Source organism: Synchiropus splendidus, chromosome 3 (assembly GCF_027744825.2).
Source record: "Synchiropus splendidus isolate RoL2022-P1 chromosome 3, RoL_Sspl_1.0, whole genome shotgun sequence".
In the NCBI taxonomy this organism is placed as follows: Eukaryota; Metazoa; Chordata; class Actinopteri; order Syngnathiformes; family Callionymidae; genus Synchiropus; species Synchiropus splendidus.
In genome coordinates, this window is record NC_071336.1 from 13,206,379 (window position 1) to 13,225,749 (window position 19,371).

General features: G+C 40.9%; 1 protein-coding gene across 4 annotated transcripts in view; it reads right to left on the minus strand.

Annotated features, from left to right (window-relative positions):
* htr2cl1 (5-hydroxytryptamine (serotonin) receptor 2C, G protein-coupled-like 1) overlaps window positions 1-19,371 on the minus strand; it is a 114,864-nt gene that overhangs the window by 15,627 nt on the left and 79,866 nt on the right. For all 4 annotated transcript variants that reach the window (XM_053860931.1, XM_053860932.1, XM_053860934.1 and 1 more), the window contains 3 exons: window positions 16,152-16,315; window positions 8,987-9,810; window positions 761-961 (listed from right to left, as the gene is read on the minus strand). In XM_053860931.1, the coding sequence (XP_053716906.1) occupies window positions 761-961; window positions 8,987-9,407 (622 nt within the window). In that variant the 5' untranslated portion in view covers window positions 9,408-9,810; window positions 16,152-16,315. The remainder of the gene's footprint in view (window positions 1-760; window positions 962-8,986; window positions 9,811-16,151; window positions 16,316-19,371) is intronic.

The following is a 19,371-nucleotide window of genomic DNA, read 5'->3' on the forward strand; positions in this document are numbered from 1 at the left end:
CCATGTTCGTAAACAATGACAACACTGCGACGGCAACCAGTGAACCTTCTTAATTCCTTTTTTGTTACCTTTTTTGAGACGTTTTATGGCATAGAGAGGGATGTTATTGTTCTGGCTCGTCCTTTTATTGAGCCTCTAATCTTATAACACAAAGCAAACTCCAAATTCCACTTCTCATAGCATCCCTTGCACTTATAAAACGGCCAAAACGCTCCAGCTTTATGGTGTAATAAATGGTTTGGTTCCTCTGAGACTGAGATTAAGAAATATACTCCAGATGCTCCCTGATTATATCAAAAAGTACAGGGGTTGGACAAAATAATGGAAACACCTTAAAGCTAAAAAAAGCACCTTAAAGTTAAAAAATTGGACAAAATAATGGAAAGCTAAAAAAAGCTTTAAGGTGTTTCCATTATTTTGTCCACTTCCTGTACATAGTGTTTATAGACAAGAATGACTTGGCTACCAAGTCGCCCTATACATGGCTATGTGATATTGATGTTTACATTAAAATCATTGACAGAGCTTGATGAACAAAAAAAATAAAAACTCATTGAGTGGATGATTTTGAATGAAGTGGACAGCAGTATATTGAATGTGATGTCAAAATCAAAGAGAAAAAGATGAATAAAAAAATGTTTTTTAGGTGATAAAAAACATTACTAAATTTAAGTGCAGACACATGAATATTGCCTTTCTGGTGTATTTCGGTGATCATCAAGGATAGTAGTCCATCCACCCGTCAAAGCGAATCTCCTACCTATAGATATTGTCCAGACTGCGGCGATCTTCATCATAGCTTTGGTTCTGGAGTTGAAGCGGCTGTGCTCTATGGGATTACGAATGGCGACGTATCGGTCCAGTGAGATAGCGCAGAGGTGCATGATGGATGCGGTGGAAAACAACACATCCAGGTAGATCCAAATAGGACACAAGGCATTAGGGAACGGCCAGGAGTAGTCTGCAGGAACAAGATGAGGAAGACATGTCAGAATTAGCTTTCAATGCAGACATTTTTGGGATGAAGCAGAGCGACAAACAAGTTGATATCACAATGAATAAACGGTCATATTGTGTACATCGTCTCGCTTGTTTGTTTTTGTGTTCATTCGTTGTCATTACAAAAATATAATGAATATATTGAGAGGTAGCGCTCGGCTTGCAAATACAGAACACAGGTACACACAGGTGGTACTCGTACACATGAAAGCAGCGCACACTTTGAAGTGCCAGACTTGTCGTGGGGGCGGAGTGATTTGAGCTTGCATGCATCTCAGGATTATACACCTGTGAGTGCACACGAGGAGGTTTGAAGGGAACTGTCAGTATGTCGGTTTGGTGTGTGTTAGTGTTTGTCTGCTTGAAAGAAGCAGAATAAACATCAAGTGTGAGGAATCCGCCATTGGCCAGCATGTATCAAGTCCATGTCCAGGGAGATGGGAGTCCAGCATCCTCTGGGCTGCTCTCATCCTCACCAGACAGTGCCCTATATTCTGACTCAGTAGAGGTTCAAGAGCGAAACCTCAGCACTTTTCAGCTTTCTTCAACCAAGCGAGATGAAATGCAACGTGTCGACCCAGGAACTTGATATTATCTATCAACACTGAGATGCTGGGTCTCCTGTCTGTCGTGGCTCTCTGCACGGGGGCTAGAACAGGGACACCTTACATTGGCATTGAAAAAAATATATATATCGGCTGAAAAAAAGAATATTGACTGAAAAACAGAATATTGGCATTGAAAAAAAGAATATTGTAAATATACAAATATATGCTTATTTTTAATTTTAATACCATTGTAGTTTTCAACTTCAATACAAAAATGTTTCAGCCAATATTCTGTTTTTCAATGCCTATATTCTTTTTTTCAGGCAATATTTTTTTTAATGCCAATGTAAGCAATCCCTGTTCTAGCCCTACAGAACAGTTTGCTGGTCCACATTCTCACCACCTAAAACCTGTTGGTGGTGATCGCATTATGAGGCTTCATGATACAGTCTTCTCATTCTCCGCTCTAAACTCTTTGGATTCTAAAACCACACGTCATTTTTGCATGAAGAGTGTGTGCTCTGAATATGAGGACACCGTTTGATGAAGTCTCATCACCCACCACTACCTGTAGGAGAGATGATACGAGGTTTTAAAGGCACCTTGACAGAGTGCCAACAATGATTTTGAGACACCCCAGTTAAGAGTTCTGTGCCAGTTCCCACCATAGGTGAATACTGTCAGTTCACCCTCAAAAGTTCAGCTCAACCCTTTGATCTTCCAACAGATAAACCTGCCAGCGCGTCGACCGAGAGAAAGAATCAATGGGTGATCCACAGCTTCGCCGATGAGGTGGTTCACATCACGCCTTCAAGAGGAGGCCCAAAGCCTTGGGGGATAACCTGCATGAGTCTTCCTGCTCTTGAGCCTGAATGGAAATTGCTGTGGCTAATTCCTTAATTAATGCTTCATATTTCTTCCAATGATTATTTTCATTATGAGTGAGTGAGTTTCCATGTGGCAGTGAAGGCAGTGGCGCCAACCTTCTTAATCTTTTCAACAAAGGCTGGGCTGAGACAACAAGTTATCAAGGTCGGCGGGGTGTGAAGCCTGAAGCGGCGTGAAGCGCTTGACAAAACTTTAATGAATGAAATTACATTAAAGGATGCTGCACTTTACACGGACTAGATATATAACATCCCTGGAGAAATTAGATGGAGGCTACAGTTGGATTAAAGCGCTGGTCACAATGATGAATTGAATGAATTAATAAGTGATTCTGTTCACATTAATACAGGGCTGGGTATTCCATTTCCAAAACTTCTGATTTGCTCTGAAATGGAAAGAATAATACGATAAACAATAAAAAAAACATACTCTCATGGATGATAACTTTTTGAAACGCCCTGCAATTTCCTTTATAAGTGAGTATTGAAGTCATACGGCTCCAATAACATCTGTTTAACCAGAGCCAGACTCAATTTAAAAATGGCCGGCTCGAGCGATGTGAGGTTCTGTTTATCCCTGAGGGTGAAAGCTATCTTGGTGCTCTTTCTCCCCACACTGTGAGCGGGGGGCAAAGGTAACATCCAGTGATTCCCGGTGGAGCTGGGAATGATTTAAAGTGAACAAAGCAAGCAGAGCCAACACATTAGTTCACAGACTGGATCCTGCAAGAGAAGTTTTACTTTCAAGAGCATAAAACAGCAGCAGAGGTGGCAAAAGTGGGTTCAGTGGGATGCAATTTTAGCTCCCGGTAGATGAAAGATATGGAATAGCTTTCCACTAGATCTAATAGTGTAGCTTTTTTGTCAGCCAGTAATCGTGTAGAAGACTTTGAACAGAAACTGAACTTGTGAAATTCAGCTTCTATAACATTTTAAATCATAAAAAGAGGGGGAAAAAACACTCTTTAAAGTGGTTACAGACCTATGTCCTCTTCTACATTTGTTTGACTTGTATTTGTAAATTATATATAAGTGCACAGAGAAAAATCTGAATTTCCTCACTAAATGCAGCTGGAAATGAAATATTTTCCCCAAGAAACAACAGTGAGGCTGCATTTCACCTCAGGAAGCTACTAGAATATGCAAAAGGATAAGAACCACAACAAAAAAAAGCATTATAATTCACTGAACCTTATCTGTGCTGTACTTCCCGCTGTGTCAGCTTTCAAGATAACTTATATTGGAAAATGTTCCCCCCAGTGTTGCAGTAGTGCAAATGAGACACTCAGCCAGCCAAAGTAAGGATAGAACTATTCACTCATTGTAAGTATCAGATAATTCCTCTAAAAGGAGAAACAGCTTGTGTGCAGTGCTTGTGTTTGTATGTTCATGTTTGTGTGGGAGGCTGCCTGAATATCAGTATTAGAGGGCAGTCACTGATTGGGGTCACTGGATAGTGTTGTATCAGTCCTGTACACTTTATGAGGTACTTGGTTCTCATTTAAGAAATAAATAACACTTGAAGATAAACCAACACTAGTTTATCATGTTGTTAATTACTTCCATAAAACAAAATGGAGGAACAAAAAGCGTCACATTGACACTAGTTTAACATAGTATTCATCGCACGCCTCCTGCGAGTCACGCCTACGTTTTTTTGTCCTGTATCCTCTTGATAAAACTGTATTTCTCAGATGATGTGTTGAAGTGTCTTGGCAGCATTTCTTGTTTCATTTAGTACTTCTGCTTTTTGAGAACTTCAGTGGCAAGGACAGAAATGAAGTGGAGTCTTCGGTCTTTATACTTTAGCTGTGAGGTGCTTTGTAAAGAAGCTTCATGGTCAAGGTTCTTGGTGGTGGCCAGGATAACATCTCCAGCACACGCAGCACAGTACAGTCTCTGACACCCATTTCTCATGGAAGGACGTCACCTAACCTTTTCCTAAGACTTCTTTTTCACCCATGCCATGTAATTTAGCGTAGTCAAGCTTTCATTACTTGACGGTACAGACGGAGGTGTAAAATAGTGACCAGTGTGGCTGTCATATGTTGTGCAACTTACAATAACTCTTTTTTTTAATTCTAGCATGTGTCAAGACACTTCTCATTCAGGGATATTACATTTTTGTCCTTATGCAACACAATCCTCCTGTCTAAATCTCTTTTGTTATTATTTTTATCATTATTTTGAGTGACTTTGATTTAGTACATTGATATATAGGGGAACATGACCTCCACAGCTGCTACCATACAAATGTTTAATACATTTTTTTCATATATATATATATATATATATATATATATATATATATATATAGAGAGAGAGAGAGAGAGAGAGAGGTTGCTGTAAGTAAAAAAATGAGTATCTGTTCTTGTGCGATATGAAATGTTCATTGTATTCATTAGTTTCTCTAAAGCTGAGCATGCACACAGGATGTTGTCATCTGTAGAGGATGTCACTCTGAAGTTAACAAAATCTGGCGTTGATTTTAACATGTGACGTGCGCCCCAATAATCTCCACGCGGTATGCCACACACACACAAGGTTTGGTCCACGACGGATCCGAGAAGCTTGTCGACCAAAAATCATGAATCTCACACGTGATAAGAAGCAAGAATTGCAAGAATTGGAAAACAAGATTAAGGAGCTGGCTGTTTGTTAACTGAAAAAAATCATCATAACTAAATGACAGAAACACATGCACTGCTTGGGGAATGAAAATAACAATTGCGTGTGTGCCCCCCGGACACCAAATTGAAAAAAAGACCGAGTGAAGACGGCGGCAGCTGTGCGTGGGAGTTGCTCCTCAGGGTTAAAAGCTAGTGATTTACAATGATTGTAATCAAATGAGTGACCATCAGAACTCGCCCCTTTGCTTCCTTCCTTCTCAGACGCCTCGCTTCTTCATTGTCTCGTCCGCTCCACGTCACAATTCGGCTTTCCCCACTGATTTTGACCACATTTACAATCATTGGCCGAGCATTTTCGGAGATTGGTTGGACAAATTCGTCCTCACCATGAATTGCAGGATGACTTGACAGAACAATCTCATGAGATAATTGGGAGCTGGCTATCCTAAAACTGTGCCGGATTATTGTTTGTATGTTTTGTATGTAGCAGCAAAAGTAGAGCAGTTGGTGTCCAGGAAACATTCTCTGAAGACGCCTCCAGTCGTAGTGTTCAGGCATCTTATCAGGAAGCCTGCTGGACTCATCTATGCTGAGGTGCTCAGTGCATGTCTGACTGGGGAGACGCCCTGGTGGAGCGATGCTGGAGATAATGTCTTGGGCTCAGCTGGGAACACCCAGAGAGGCCAGCGGTGATTCCTGCAGAGTGGCAAGTGGCTTCCACTTCAACTGCCTCAACCTGAGCAGGGATGATCAGGGGAGAACAAACCTGGCTCACATAACACAGAAATAAATGTGTTATTTCCTGTTGTTTTAATATGAATTTCATTCAGGTTCAATTAGCCTACTGGGCATGAGCAGTCTACTTTGATCCTGCTGCTATTTTTCAGGTGGCTCACAGATGTGTTTGGAACAGCAAAGCCACATCTGCCCACCTGGTGCTAACCATCCACTCCTGTCAACACAACTGCCACTTGCTGTCCTGCCAGTTTCCTGGGCAGTGCAGCAAGTGAAGGCTGCAGATGCATCTCTGGCAAACCGACAGAAACACACATTTGTAAAGATACGATTTTAAAAGGTTGGAATAGGTTTCAACTCAAATAGCCCTAATAAAGTAGACAGCAGGGTTTATCGGTCAATAACATAACTCTCTTTTTAAAAAGTGTATTGTAATGCATTGTGTTGTGTTTTATTCTTTTCTTCTTCCCTTCGCATGCTGACACACCTCTCCTTTAGACTTATATATTTTCGAATTGCATCTTAGTGAAACAAGGTGAGACACGTAGCAAGTTGTGTATCAACCACTTGACCGACTTCCATCTTACTTTCAGTGAGGAATAGAAGGAGACAGTCCGTGTCATGCATCTTGCCTCTGCTTCAGATGATGTGGACATCAGTGTAGAACTCCAAAAAAGAAAAGTCAGCATTTCCATATGGCTATCTTTCGGATTATTCACGGCATGAGTCTCCTTGAAGGACGTCCAAGCTGCTGGAGTCCACAAAGCACTCATACGAATGCGTATAATAAGTCAAAGAGTGTCAAATTGTAAGTAGATAGTCATCACTGGAGTCACTCTGACTTATATCTGTGGCATGTAAATGTCTGACACCAAACACAAACGCAACAAAGTCGTCACACGGTTCGACAAGCTAGGTGCTCTATTTAAAACTAGTCGACCGACTACTCAGCTACTTGGAACTTTAAATCTTGGATGAGTTGCAAAGGTTTTTTTTAAGGTGACAAAAAGCCCGACAGAGACAACTGTCGTCTATCTCTCCATGTTGTTTACATTCTTCTGTCGGGACGAGGAAGAAAAGATCTGCTTATTTTCCCTCTTGCTTTCATGGTGTGACATTCTTTACAAATGTAAGACAAAAATAAGCCTACAGAGGCAACGGAACATGATATCTTACCTTGTTTCCTCAAGAAGAGACAATAATAAAATACAACTGTTTGAGGACGTCATCTGTCTTTTCCACATGTTTCTATCTTTTCATTATATATCCAATAAATCCTACTTCATGTCATCAAAACTCCTGATTCTCCTGATTGAGGATGCACTGATACCAGTATTGGGTATTAATACTCATACTCATAGAATGGCCACAGATTCCACAAAACCAATACCAGTATTTGAATGTCAGTCAAACTTGTGACTGTCATCGATGAACAAGAAAAACATACTGAGAAATATATGAGAAGAAATACAAACGTCAGGGTAACTTTATGTGTGATGGAGCAAGTACTTGGTATCTCTATTGGTGAGTACTCAAATGCAAGTACTTGTACACTACTTGTTTTGGGAAAAAAACTGGTATCGGTGCATCCCTTCTCCTGATGTTACATGTTTTACGGTTCCATCACACCGATCAAGAAAAGAGCTGAATTGGAGACAATGTCAAAAGTGTCATGTACAGTGCATCTACATTGTCGTGTCACACCCCAAAATAAATGAATCAATCCGTTGCTCAATGCTAATTTAAATAATTGGGATTTATTCTGGATGTTAATTAATTTCGTACAAAAAGCAAAGCTTCTTCCCTTTTATCTGCGTTTCACATTATTTTCATTTCTGTGTAGATGAATTCAGTTATGATCCATTCTCTAAATTAATGCAATTCAATAAAACGTTTCCATACATTTCATATTTACACGTTGTTAATAACAACTACACAACTGTTCAATATTTAAATGAACATGATGTGCTTTAAAACTGAGAGCAGGTCAACGTTATTGTTCCAGAGAGAGTAAATTTAATTACATTAAGTCTTGCATATGAAAAGGTCGTCTGACCAAATGAGCCAGTGGGAACAATGTCGGTAAAGATGCCTATTTTTTTTAAAGCTATTTCCACTGACTGGTTATACTAACTTGAGAACAACGTGAAAAGCTATTTCTTAGCAGATAATGAGAGGAATCTAAAACTGCATTGACAATGTGCTGAGCACAAACATAACAAGCTTCAGGGTTGGAAATGCACTGTAGTATACGGTGTGTTATCCAAATGTTCAGTGCGTCTCAAGATTCTGAATGTCTGTCTCAAACGATAATAAATCCACCACACAGTCGCTGTGACACTTTCACGCTGAATAAAAGTTCTCTGTTTGTTGACGTTTTTGTTATTAACGGTTGCTAAAAATACTGCTAGGGGCTTGTCTGCTCAGGAATGTTCTGAGAGCACTTGAGTGCAGGACTCTGCATCTCATTGGAGACCAACGGCCAATGAAAAATGAAAACAATAACATTGCAAGAAAGTCATATTATGGGAGGACATTAGCTCCTCTGCAGAGGTCTGTGCTGGAGACCTCTTTGGTTCATTATTTGAGTTTGAATACATTTTAATACATGGCACTGCCACAGAATTTGATTCATTTTTCAATTTCAGTTTGTCTTTATTTCCTTTTTTTTATTACATTCTCCTAATTATTATGTCTCTTCATGACTAATGCAGACATTCTTATGAATATTCCTCACACCTCATTTGTTTATTTAGATTAAATATCTTGAAGGACGGCAATTATTTTTGCTCCATTCTAAACTTGTGTGCTGAGATGTTTTCAGCCATCTCTAGTACAGCCAGACACATTTACCAGCTTTTAAAAAAATATATGTTTGCCACTCGATAACATGACATGATTTAACAAATATCATAATCTTGTTTGAGAATATTTTTCATTTATTTATTTTTCAAATCAAATACCAACATAAAAATGCTGATAAACCATCACATGTATTTGCCTTTTTTGTTTGTATAAACTTTAAGTTTTTCCACAAATATCACATCAATATATTTGAGAGTATAATGTCATCCCCTGGGAAAATGAAATTAAAACTGGATCAATAAGTGCTGGACAAGTTAATTCAAAGTACATCCACGGATCAGGTCGCTTTGCTGGAGACCTGTATTTGCAAGAGAAAACTCACCATAGAGAATGTTGATGAGGGAGATAGGCATGACCAGGATGCCAACAAGCATGTCTGCCACAGCCAGCGAGCGCAGGAAGAAGTTGGTCGCATTCTGGAGCTTCTTCTCCAGCGACACAGCCAAAATCACCAAGATGTTCCCTCCAACGGTCAGCGCGATGATAACCAGTATCAGCAGAGCAGGCCAGTTCTTCTCCTTGATCACAGCTCGACTCACAGTCTCCTGGGTGTAATTGTCCACGCCTGCACTCATGGCAGCCACACCTGGCATCCCACTGCTGCTTCCAAGCCCGAGACCTCTGGCGTAGCTTTGGTTGAACGCCATGGAGATGTTGCTGGGCCAGGCCATCCGACCGCCCACCACCATAGATGCAGTGGTGGTCCCGAATCCACCCAGAAGAGCTCTCCCTGGACCGCCCATACCGCAATTGGACCCCTCACCTGTCACAGGTTGGTCGGGACAAGGTTATGTCAGCATTTAGGAGCACCGGAAATAGTTCAGTCGTGTTGGGGTTATTTTGGCGGACGTAATAACAATACCAAAGTCTGGGTCTACCGTGAACTCTGGCTCAAATCACTGGCCCCAGTAAGCATCCTTGCTGTGTCTCTGAGGTCCAGATGCAAAATATCCCTGTTGTCCCAGCCTTCATTCACCTCCTGGCCACACTGAAACTGTTGGGATCCCAGATATTAAGCTCATCCCTCCATTATTAAATTTAAGTGTAGTCATAAGTTCTGGCTCCTGCTTTATTGTGGGTCTTCATTACTTCATTCTTTCAAATTTCATCCGTGTAGCAGCTCCCCAGGGTGTTGAAGCAAAATATCTGCAAAAGAGAAAGAGAGAAAATTAGGAGGAATATATAGGAATAATAGGTTAGTTATGCTTTAACCAAAGTTGGAACCAGAGTCGTCCCATAACATTGTTGTTATGGAATCAAAGAAGTCTCTGTGGTCCTCCTTGCAGAGAGCTCTTTGATGTTGATGTAGTTTGGCAGATGTATGTTATGAATAAATATGCTGGGCATGAGGAAAGGAAAGAAGCACAGGAAAGGTTTACAGGCTGGAAAATGATGGTAAGAAAGTTGTTAAAGAAGGAAAGCAATTTTAAAGAAATGGCACGACAAGATTCATGTTAACTGGTCAGCAAGAGGTTGTAAAACATTTCTAATATGGCTCATACAGTCTGCAGTGCAATTCTAAACAGAAGATTTGGCTCAATTGTACCACAGAACCCAATGAACTTTGTGAAAATACCAACGTTTGCAAGCGCAGGAGCCTGTATGTGTCAAGAAAAAGGAAAAGGCTGCGAAGACAGAAGCCTCACTGTAATTGGCTGCAACCACAGCCGCTACATTATGTGGTGAGTGAGAACACATACTGTAGATCCAGAGTGCAGAGGTGACAGGAGAGAGTCTTAATGAGAGCTAAAACTGGGAGCCATTTTTAAGCCTGTCCAAGGTGGGGAACTCGAAACTGAAGGCACCAAAGAAGAGGTTAGAAGCTTGGCTATTGAACCCTCAACTCAGAGGTGCCCAGTAATTAGATAGCCATCGACTGGATCAGTAGATGGCTAACGTTTATCGATAGTGATACTCTCATTACCCCCCAGAACAGGCGCAGGTTTTCACGGGGTAAATGAAGCAGACCTTCCCACAGAGTGTGCCTGCAGTTTGGCTATTAAATAAATGACAGCGCTGCTTATTTGTTCTTGTACATACATGTTAAGTCACAAAGCAAGAACATCCCCGGCTGAAATTGAATTGCTGATGCGGTCTTTAATATCTGGCAGGATAAAATAATCCTTCCCGGTGGTGTGTCAACACGCAGTGTTTCTCTTCACTGCTTCCTGCGCTGGAATTAAAACCCAGTGATATTTATTGCTTCGGGCTGCATGAGCACGTCATGTCCTCCAAGAACATTCCTGGAGTGCGCCACAGCCTGACATTTGGTGGTATAAATTGCCAAATGTGTGGAGGTAGAGCTGTGTGATAAATATTTGATTTACGCCTGTAATGTTTGACTCAATTTAAAGGAGATTCTGCTTGCCACAGGTAATATTTTCCAAGCAAATCCGAACAACAACATTGACTGATCACAAATATCCAGACGCAGCTTAGAACAGTGATCTGATGGAGTGCCTGATAGTCAAGATCAAAGGAACATATCAAAATAAAAACCCATGACATAGGGATTGAGACCCTATTATCATTATTGATAGTTTATTATAGTCAAAATCTGTTTAAAAATATGATGTTAATCCAAAGACTGCAGCGTTTCTAAAGCGGAATGGGCTTCGCTGAGCAGACGAACTGAAGCCAGCATCTACCGGCACACAGATGTTCTCCGTTTTTAAATCTCTCTCCGTCTTGTGGCGTCCCTGCAGATGCTCTCACACAAACCCTCTAAGCCTGGGGATGGCAATTACATTTCTTAAGGGACCACATTATACAGTTCTGTGAGGAGCCAAAAGAAAGAAGGGACAAAAAAGGGGTCTTAAATTAAACGAAAGGGTTGAGGCAAAAATATTGTAAAACAAGGTGAAAGTCGGGGAAAAGTATAATAACACCATGACATTCCGGTTATATGTCATTTATTTTACATACCTACATTTCCTTTAAAGATTCTCAACATGACTGACAATTATTTTTTAAAGTGGCAGATATCTTGACAGGATTTTTCTTGCAAAGCTGTCACAAGGCTCAGAAATGAGAGGAGACACAACAGACAAAAGCTTTTTGTTCATTCATTTTTAGGGACACAGAATGCTGTTAAAATGAAGTTTTGTCGTGAAAAATCTATTTAATTGAAGATTTCATGATATGGGGGAAGAAAAAAAATACATTAAATTGCTAAAGATGGAAAATAAAGACCGAAAAAATACTTGACTTTTTATATGATAAATGATGAAGAAATGAGAATGTCATTCCAAGGGCTGCGTGAGGCCACACTTTGTATAAGATTAGGATGAGCTTGTGTGTTTATCTTCGCGACACCAGCTCGCCTGCTATCTTCTCCTGTTGGGAAAGAATCAGCAAAGTTCACAGGAAACTAAACATCACCAGCGGCAAACCATTTAGCCAGTCTGATAAAGCAGCAATACATCACACGAGGAGTGTAGAGGAAGAGGAGAGAAAGAGAGAGCAAAGAGAGCCAGCGTAGTACAGAGAGAGCGCAGGGAAAGGAAAGTAAGCGCGATGCAAGACAATTACATGCTTATAATAAACACTGTTTAAGACTCACCTGAGACTGATAAAGCAAACACCATCAATATCTCAGATTCTATTACCCTACACTTGTCAATGCCATACTGAATTATTATTGCTATCACAGGCAAAATATTGACATGACTCTCTGCTGCCTTTCCTCCAAGTTCCTCCATCTTTAAAGGACGATACCAGCAACACCCCTGACAATACCCAATTTAGTGGCTCACAACCATGTTGTTGTCATGATAATTCACAGTTTCAGGCTTTGCTTCAATGTTCAAATAAAGGCAATCAGAACTGATCCGTTCAGTCTCTATTCAAAGTCTCTTTTTACTCGCAGAACACCAGTCTCTATCTTTGAAGAGTCCTCAGTCCAAGATCTCATCGCTGACAGCGATTTTATCACGATATCCAACAGTTCAGGTGTGCAACATGACAGTTGATAACCAATGTCAAGTCAGTTAACATGATGAACCGGAGATATAAGTGACTTAGTGCAGCCCACAAAAGCCATTAAATAATGGCGTGACTTCCTATTTCATGGCAGATCCACTTAAAATGCTGCAAATAAAGGATAAACTACACTAATTCTAACACAATGCAAGTCAACTCAAAATGCACAAATAAGGCTTTGCCTTAAAACCAATGCCCAGTTGAAGCACAGATGTTGTCAACAAAGCTTCTCCAGGCTAATGAGCACCTTGAGACAAACTGCCGCCTCGCTTCTATTTGTTTAAGCTGCCGTTGCTCCGTGAGATGAAACACTGAGGGAGTTGGAAGGACACCTGCATTTTTCTCTCAACTCCTTCCAAGTGTCTGCACATCTGCATGTTCGTCTCTTACAGGTATTTCTAAAGATATTCATACCCATTATCTCTTTTCACTTTTTCACTTCAATGCATTCTTGCTAACCATGTACCATGTTAACTCTGAAGAGGACTAATGATAAAAAACACATTGGGCCCGATTGAAAACAGCAGTGGGGTGTTTTTGCATGGACCTCTATCTGATTTGAAATATTTATATTAAAATTTGTGCACAAGTCCTGTCCATTGAAAACAGCCACTGAAATCAGGCTGGAGGAAAGGCTCCATTAAACTCCATGGGACAGAACAGTTGTAAGTTAAAATCACTTGCAGCCAAAGCCCCACTTCCTTCCTCTGTTCAAACGTGCACGTTTACTGTTGGAAAGCATTCTTCAACATTGATTTTGACAACTTTGGAGGACCAGAAAAGAAGCACATGACATCACCTAAGCAACTCCTGAACGCTCTAGGCCAGGGGTCATGAACCTATTAGCAACCACAAGCTACCCCAAGGGCACTGTATGACCTGAAGAGCCTCCACTGGTTCGGTACACACTTCTGACATCACCATGAACAAAGGATGATAAATAATATTACTCTCAAACTTGTCTCATTGCTGAGTTTTCACAATAATTACCGGTGTAACAACAAACAAAAAAACAAAACAAAATCAAACATAATAAGTTGGTTATTACATTCAATTTTAAATTATTATTATTGTTATTTTAACTGCCTGTGAGATAGTCCCTTGCTCTCTGGAGACTAAATGGTGCTTGAGTTGCTGGAATCTGCCACCAAGATCAATAAAAACCTCGCTTTTCTTTGTCAATTCCGCCTGTGATGATGAACACAGTACATCGGAGATCATGTCACCTATGTGCAGCGCTGTGAGTGAGTGTTGTTCATGCGCACACACGACACATTTTTTAAGATCATCACAATGTGAAACGCTGAATTAACTAACTTGAATCACACCTCTGATCTGATGCGAAGCAGACGTGCCTGTGCAGCACGGCCAGATCGAATATGGTGGGTTCAAAGCGGCACTGGAGAGGCAGAGTTGAGCCCAACAAATGGGCTTCGCACTCGTAACCTTCAGATTTCAGGCGGGGAGAACTTGATAAATAAATAACTTTTAACCTGAAACAATTGAAAAATATGCATAAGTAAGGGTCGACAAGCGAGGTCCTTTTTGAGGGCTGTAATGTATCAGTTCATGTCTCTGCACCAAAGTCATTGAGTGAGACTTTTGACTGCACCAAAGCCTTTTTCAGAGCCAACATCTCATTCACTTCGACTGACTCACAGGAGACTTGAAAGTCTTTTAACCAAAACAGCATTTCTGCTGCACAACATGAGTTTCATATTGATTGCTGCACAAAATGGATGTGAATCTCAAGAACAACAACCCATTTAAAGCAAATGACCCCCCACCACCCTAAAACCCTCATCACAAATGGCTCCTACAGCAAATATCACACCACTTCTTCGCTGGCTTTGGCTTTCTTTTATTGCTCTGTCTTGCTTTGCATTATAGTTGGCTGTGTGGTTTTTATGTGTTTCCCCCACAAATTATTGATGCAATTAAATTACCTCTTGTGTCGTGGTGGGTTTCGAGACGCCACCGGCTACTAGATGACTCATTGCGTTGGGGAGCACAAGTCTGTTCAAAGTATTTCGTTCATTAGCATGTGAAACTGAGTGGAGAAACTGTATACACACTTCACTTAAATCGACACAGCTCCCAGGCTTTGTTTGCAAAATAAGGAAAATGTGGATCTGTGCAATCATCAATGAGTTATGCAATGAAAACTTAACTGAAAGGTCATGTTTGTCTGTCACTCACTAGTAACGTGACCGTTTGTGGTTTTCAGAAAACTATTGATATTAGGACAAGGAACAAGCAAATACATTTGGAAGGTGTCCTGGGTTTTCTCATTCACTTGTACGGCTTCAAACTAATGCTGCTAACACGCTCAGTTACACCAAGTATCCTCCAGTGCTCAAACATTTTTGTCCTAGTCATCCATGTTCAAGTTCAAGTCAAGAAAAAACCGCCGGCGTGCAGAGGGTCACTGTATCCAAGGTTTGGCTCCAGACATGGTACAGGGAGGAATGAAGAGTAGACAATGAATAGATCGAAGGATTTTACAATCTGTTTTTCCCTTTACATTTTATCATGTAATTTGTTGTTTGCTGCTGTTGAGAGACATGTGACTCCCCAGAGCTACTTTCAGAATCTGGGTATTAGCCTGTTAAGGTCTCTGCCCTTTGCTGGAACCTGATTTGCATTTTCAGCAGACTTCTATTACACCTCTGCTTGGTGGCAAGGCAACAAAAAGGTGGCTTCACCTGGGCCTCTTTGCTGCTGATAAGCAAAAGGAAACACAGACATTTTGGGATGCAGGTGCTCATAAAATGGTCACAAAAAGTATCAATAAAATGATTATTATTATTGGATTTACAAACATCTGCATTCATTTTTTTACTTTCGTTGGTTCGAACTTTACACTTTATTTATCGATACAAAAAGGATGTGAGTTTCCATTTGAATGGTGTTTGAAATCCAAACATTGTAGAACAGAGAGAGCCATCTAGTGGGCTCCGACAATGAGGCCTTGAGTCCATCATCGATTGTGTTTTTTAAAGAGGGAGGTCTTGCCAGTGATGGCAGCGGCCTCATAGGAAACAGTGGGGTAAATATGGAGGAGGACGAGAACTGTGAGATTGAATTCATGAGGTGGGATGATGTAACTGATTTGGAAAGCTGAGCCTTTCAAAATAAAATGTTGATATTAGGAGCACCTTCTTGTTATCACATGAGCAGGCACAGGGACATTTCTATTTTCTTCTTTATCACCCCCTATTGGGCATGTGACGGGCAGAGAAAAGAGAAGATGAATGTGTTCACAGACTAGAAGTTTTGAGAAATGAAAGCGTGAAGTGAAGGGAGTGCTTCTCGATAAAATCAAAACACGAAAAGAGAAGGCAGTGTTTTTGAGTCACTGAGGTCGATAAAAGTATTAAACCCTGATGAAGAAAACGTGAAGAGAGAAAGTGGACACAAATAGTAGACGGTAGCAAAGCAACAAATCAATACAAAGAGATGCTGCAATAAGGAAGAAAAATGTTGGATCGTGCCTGGTCACTTACTTCCTTAAACCTCCAACTGGATGTCCCCGCACTCTGCTACTCTTCAGGATAGCAGCGGGCTGATACAAGCAGTATTTCCTTTCCAGTTGTTTCTTGTTGAATCAATCCGTCCGTCATCTGTCACTCCACACCTCCAGTGCCAGAGATCAGCATCATCCATCTGCCTGCAGGGAAAAAGCATGTCTGGCTATTGGTGCTGTTTTGAGATCCATTTAAGATGAAAACGCAGGAAACCACACTGACTCCCATACACCCACCCACAGACACACTCGCACATAACACACACACGCACAAACATTCAGCAGCCATAACACAGCTGAATGGAACATTAATCTTCAGCTCTCAAATCCAACACCAGGACTCTTACTTAATAAACACACGCTGCAATCTTCTGCACTGACACATGAGTAGTAAGACTGTTAAAAAAAACATCACTATTTTCGACCTCAACACACGGTGGAAAACTCATCTGCTGCCTGTTGAAGTTTGGATGTAGTAATTTGCACTTGACATTAAGAAAAACAACAGCGTTGATACAGCATACAGTCATCTACATATAAAAATTACAGTGTACTTCCATACCAAGCTAGAATTCTGTCTGCTGATGTCTGTTGTGTTTGGATGATGCATGACGGATCTCAGGACATGGTACATTTCCCCCATAATTTCAGGCAGCCGTAACTGGTGATTCGACTGAGTAGAACAGATGAACTGAGAACAGCTGAGGTGTCTCACAGGCATGAAAGGTGGCGGTGTCCTTCAGGATAATGAACGTCTCTTCAAGAAATAACATTGGACCTGAACCACCTTCAGGTGAAAAGGCTTGGATGAGGCACCACTGAAGACTCACTGGCAGGACCAAAACAGATAGGTGGTACGTAATGATACAGCAACCATTAACCACAACATAATGACTGGTTATTTTTCCGCCGCCGTGATCGTAAAGGATGCTCCGACCAATTCATCTAGGATCAACCTTGGTAAACCCCCACAATGACATCCCATCCCTGTTCATCAGGGTGACGGGACTCAACACAGGTCACCATGTAAATCAGTCCTCGGGACAGAGACAAGTGATGCTAGCTCGGGTTGAAGGAATGGATTGTGTTGTTCTGTCACAGCAGGTCACTTTCATCAGCATTGCCACTAAGCCACGAGGCCTCTTAACAGACCTCGCAGATGGAAACATGATGGAGGGATTGTGATGATGAATGAAAACCACAAATACTGTCAAAATACAGAAACCGGATGAGACTCAGGAGTGGAAGTATGAGGCCATCAGAATCACAAATATGAGTCCATTGCGTCTTAACATTGACATTGTTTTTATTTCAGGCCGTGTTTATCATCATAAGAGATAAAAATGATCAGTAAAGGTTCAAACTTATATGCTGAAGTTCAGTGGAATTTAAATTAACGCAGAGAATTTAGTAAACTATATACGCGAAAGATGCTGGCAGCTAACATGAAAAAGAACGATGGAATGGGAGCTGTAAATGTGCCCTTGGTTTGTTAGCTGAAGTCACAACAGGTTAAGTCACGCCTGATTGGTCAAAAGGGGGGAGGAACGTGAGGCATGACATGCTGGAGTTGCATTTGTAAGGAAACTTAGAAAAAGGACACAGTGTAGCCTGCGGAGAAACATTTCACATTACATGTTTATTTTAGCTCAACCAAGAATGCAGGCAGCACAAGTCGCTAATAAATAACGATAATGCACAGTATACTACACACTGTTCCAGCAGAGGACGCAAAGCAAATATGTATTTGTTAACTTTATGAATCAGTTTGAGAAAGGATAAATATTTTTTAAAGCCACTTTAGCCGTTTCTTTAATATCGAGCAGCCTGAAATGTGGATAAACTTCTACAAAAACACACTGGGCTGCTTTCTCAACACCATCTGCGGTACAAGTTAAATATTAGCGTGGTATAGATATAAACTTCTACAACAGATGGTGGTCATAAAGCAGCCCAGTGTTTTTTGGAGTCCTGAATGATGAAGTTAAAATGAAGCGTGACAAAGTGGGTCTCATCCATCCAAAATAATGAATGAAACTGCTGACTCATTCTAAGGTTTTTATGCTGTTTACTATACGAAAGAATGGCGTCCAAAACTGAAAGCTAATAAAATAAAGAGGCTGTCTTGTGTAAGTAATGATCAGAGAGAGCAAATAATGCAAGAGAGATTTGTGAAGCAAAGCGAACAGATCCAGAGGCAGCATTGTCTTGATGAAATGTTCAAGCAGAAGAAGTAGAAGGACTTTTTTTTTGCAGTAGTGATGGGCTGATGAGGCCTCAAGAAAAAGTATCCTCATTTCAGGGATCAGGAGGTGCGTGAGTTTTCATACAATAGGTTGTGCAAATCCAAAGATTTTAGATGGCAGAGAGTGCCATCTACTGAAAATAAGGACACTGTTTCATGAAGCCTCATCAACCCATCTGTACAATAGCACAGATAATAAAAGTAAGTGTCATGATGTGACAGTGGTTGAACTGAATATGCAGAACTCATCACTGATGTGTGGCTGCAGGGTTAAAAGGTCGGCTGCTGGGGAGTGACACTTGGAAAGCCAGCAGCTGGCATCATCACCAACGCAAGGTTTTGGAACAGGGTGGTCAAGTCAGAATGGCTGCAAGGCGAAATGCATGAGTATAGCACAGCAGTCACTACAGGTGAACATCAAAGAGCTGCAGTCCCTACAGACTCCAAATATTTTCATGGCTTTAGCAGAAATTCTTTTCTTGTCTTTGCAGCGTAAAGGGCCCACAAGAGGAGCAGCATGAATCCAGATCTTTCTAACCGTTCAGACATTGTATACTGCGATATACACTCGATCAATTTCAAATGCACATTTGCTGATTCTATTCAACTGTAGGATTTCTGCAATGTGATACGCACACAAAAGCTTTAAGTCAAGACACTTGATGTAAACACAAACCCATTGATGCACCACACCTCAGACTTGCGTATTTTAAGATCTATTTACCACTGGAGATACATTTCCATTCACAAATTGCAGCCATGGTCCACAACACATCTCCTGATCTTCACAGTTGAACTGCTATGGAGCTACTACACATGACTGACTCCAAACCGCAGTGGCACTGGTCAACTATATAAAGAGGGGAGGAATAAGGGATGTAAAGGGTGAAGCGGTGAAAAAGCATGAAGCGGACAGATGGCTGATTATGCTGTAAGTTTATTCTCTACATGTGAA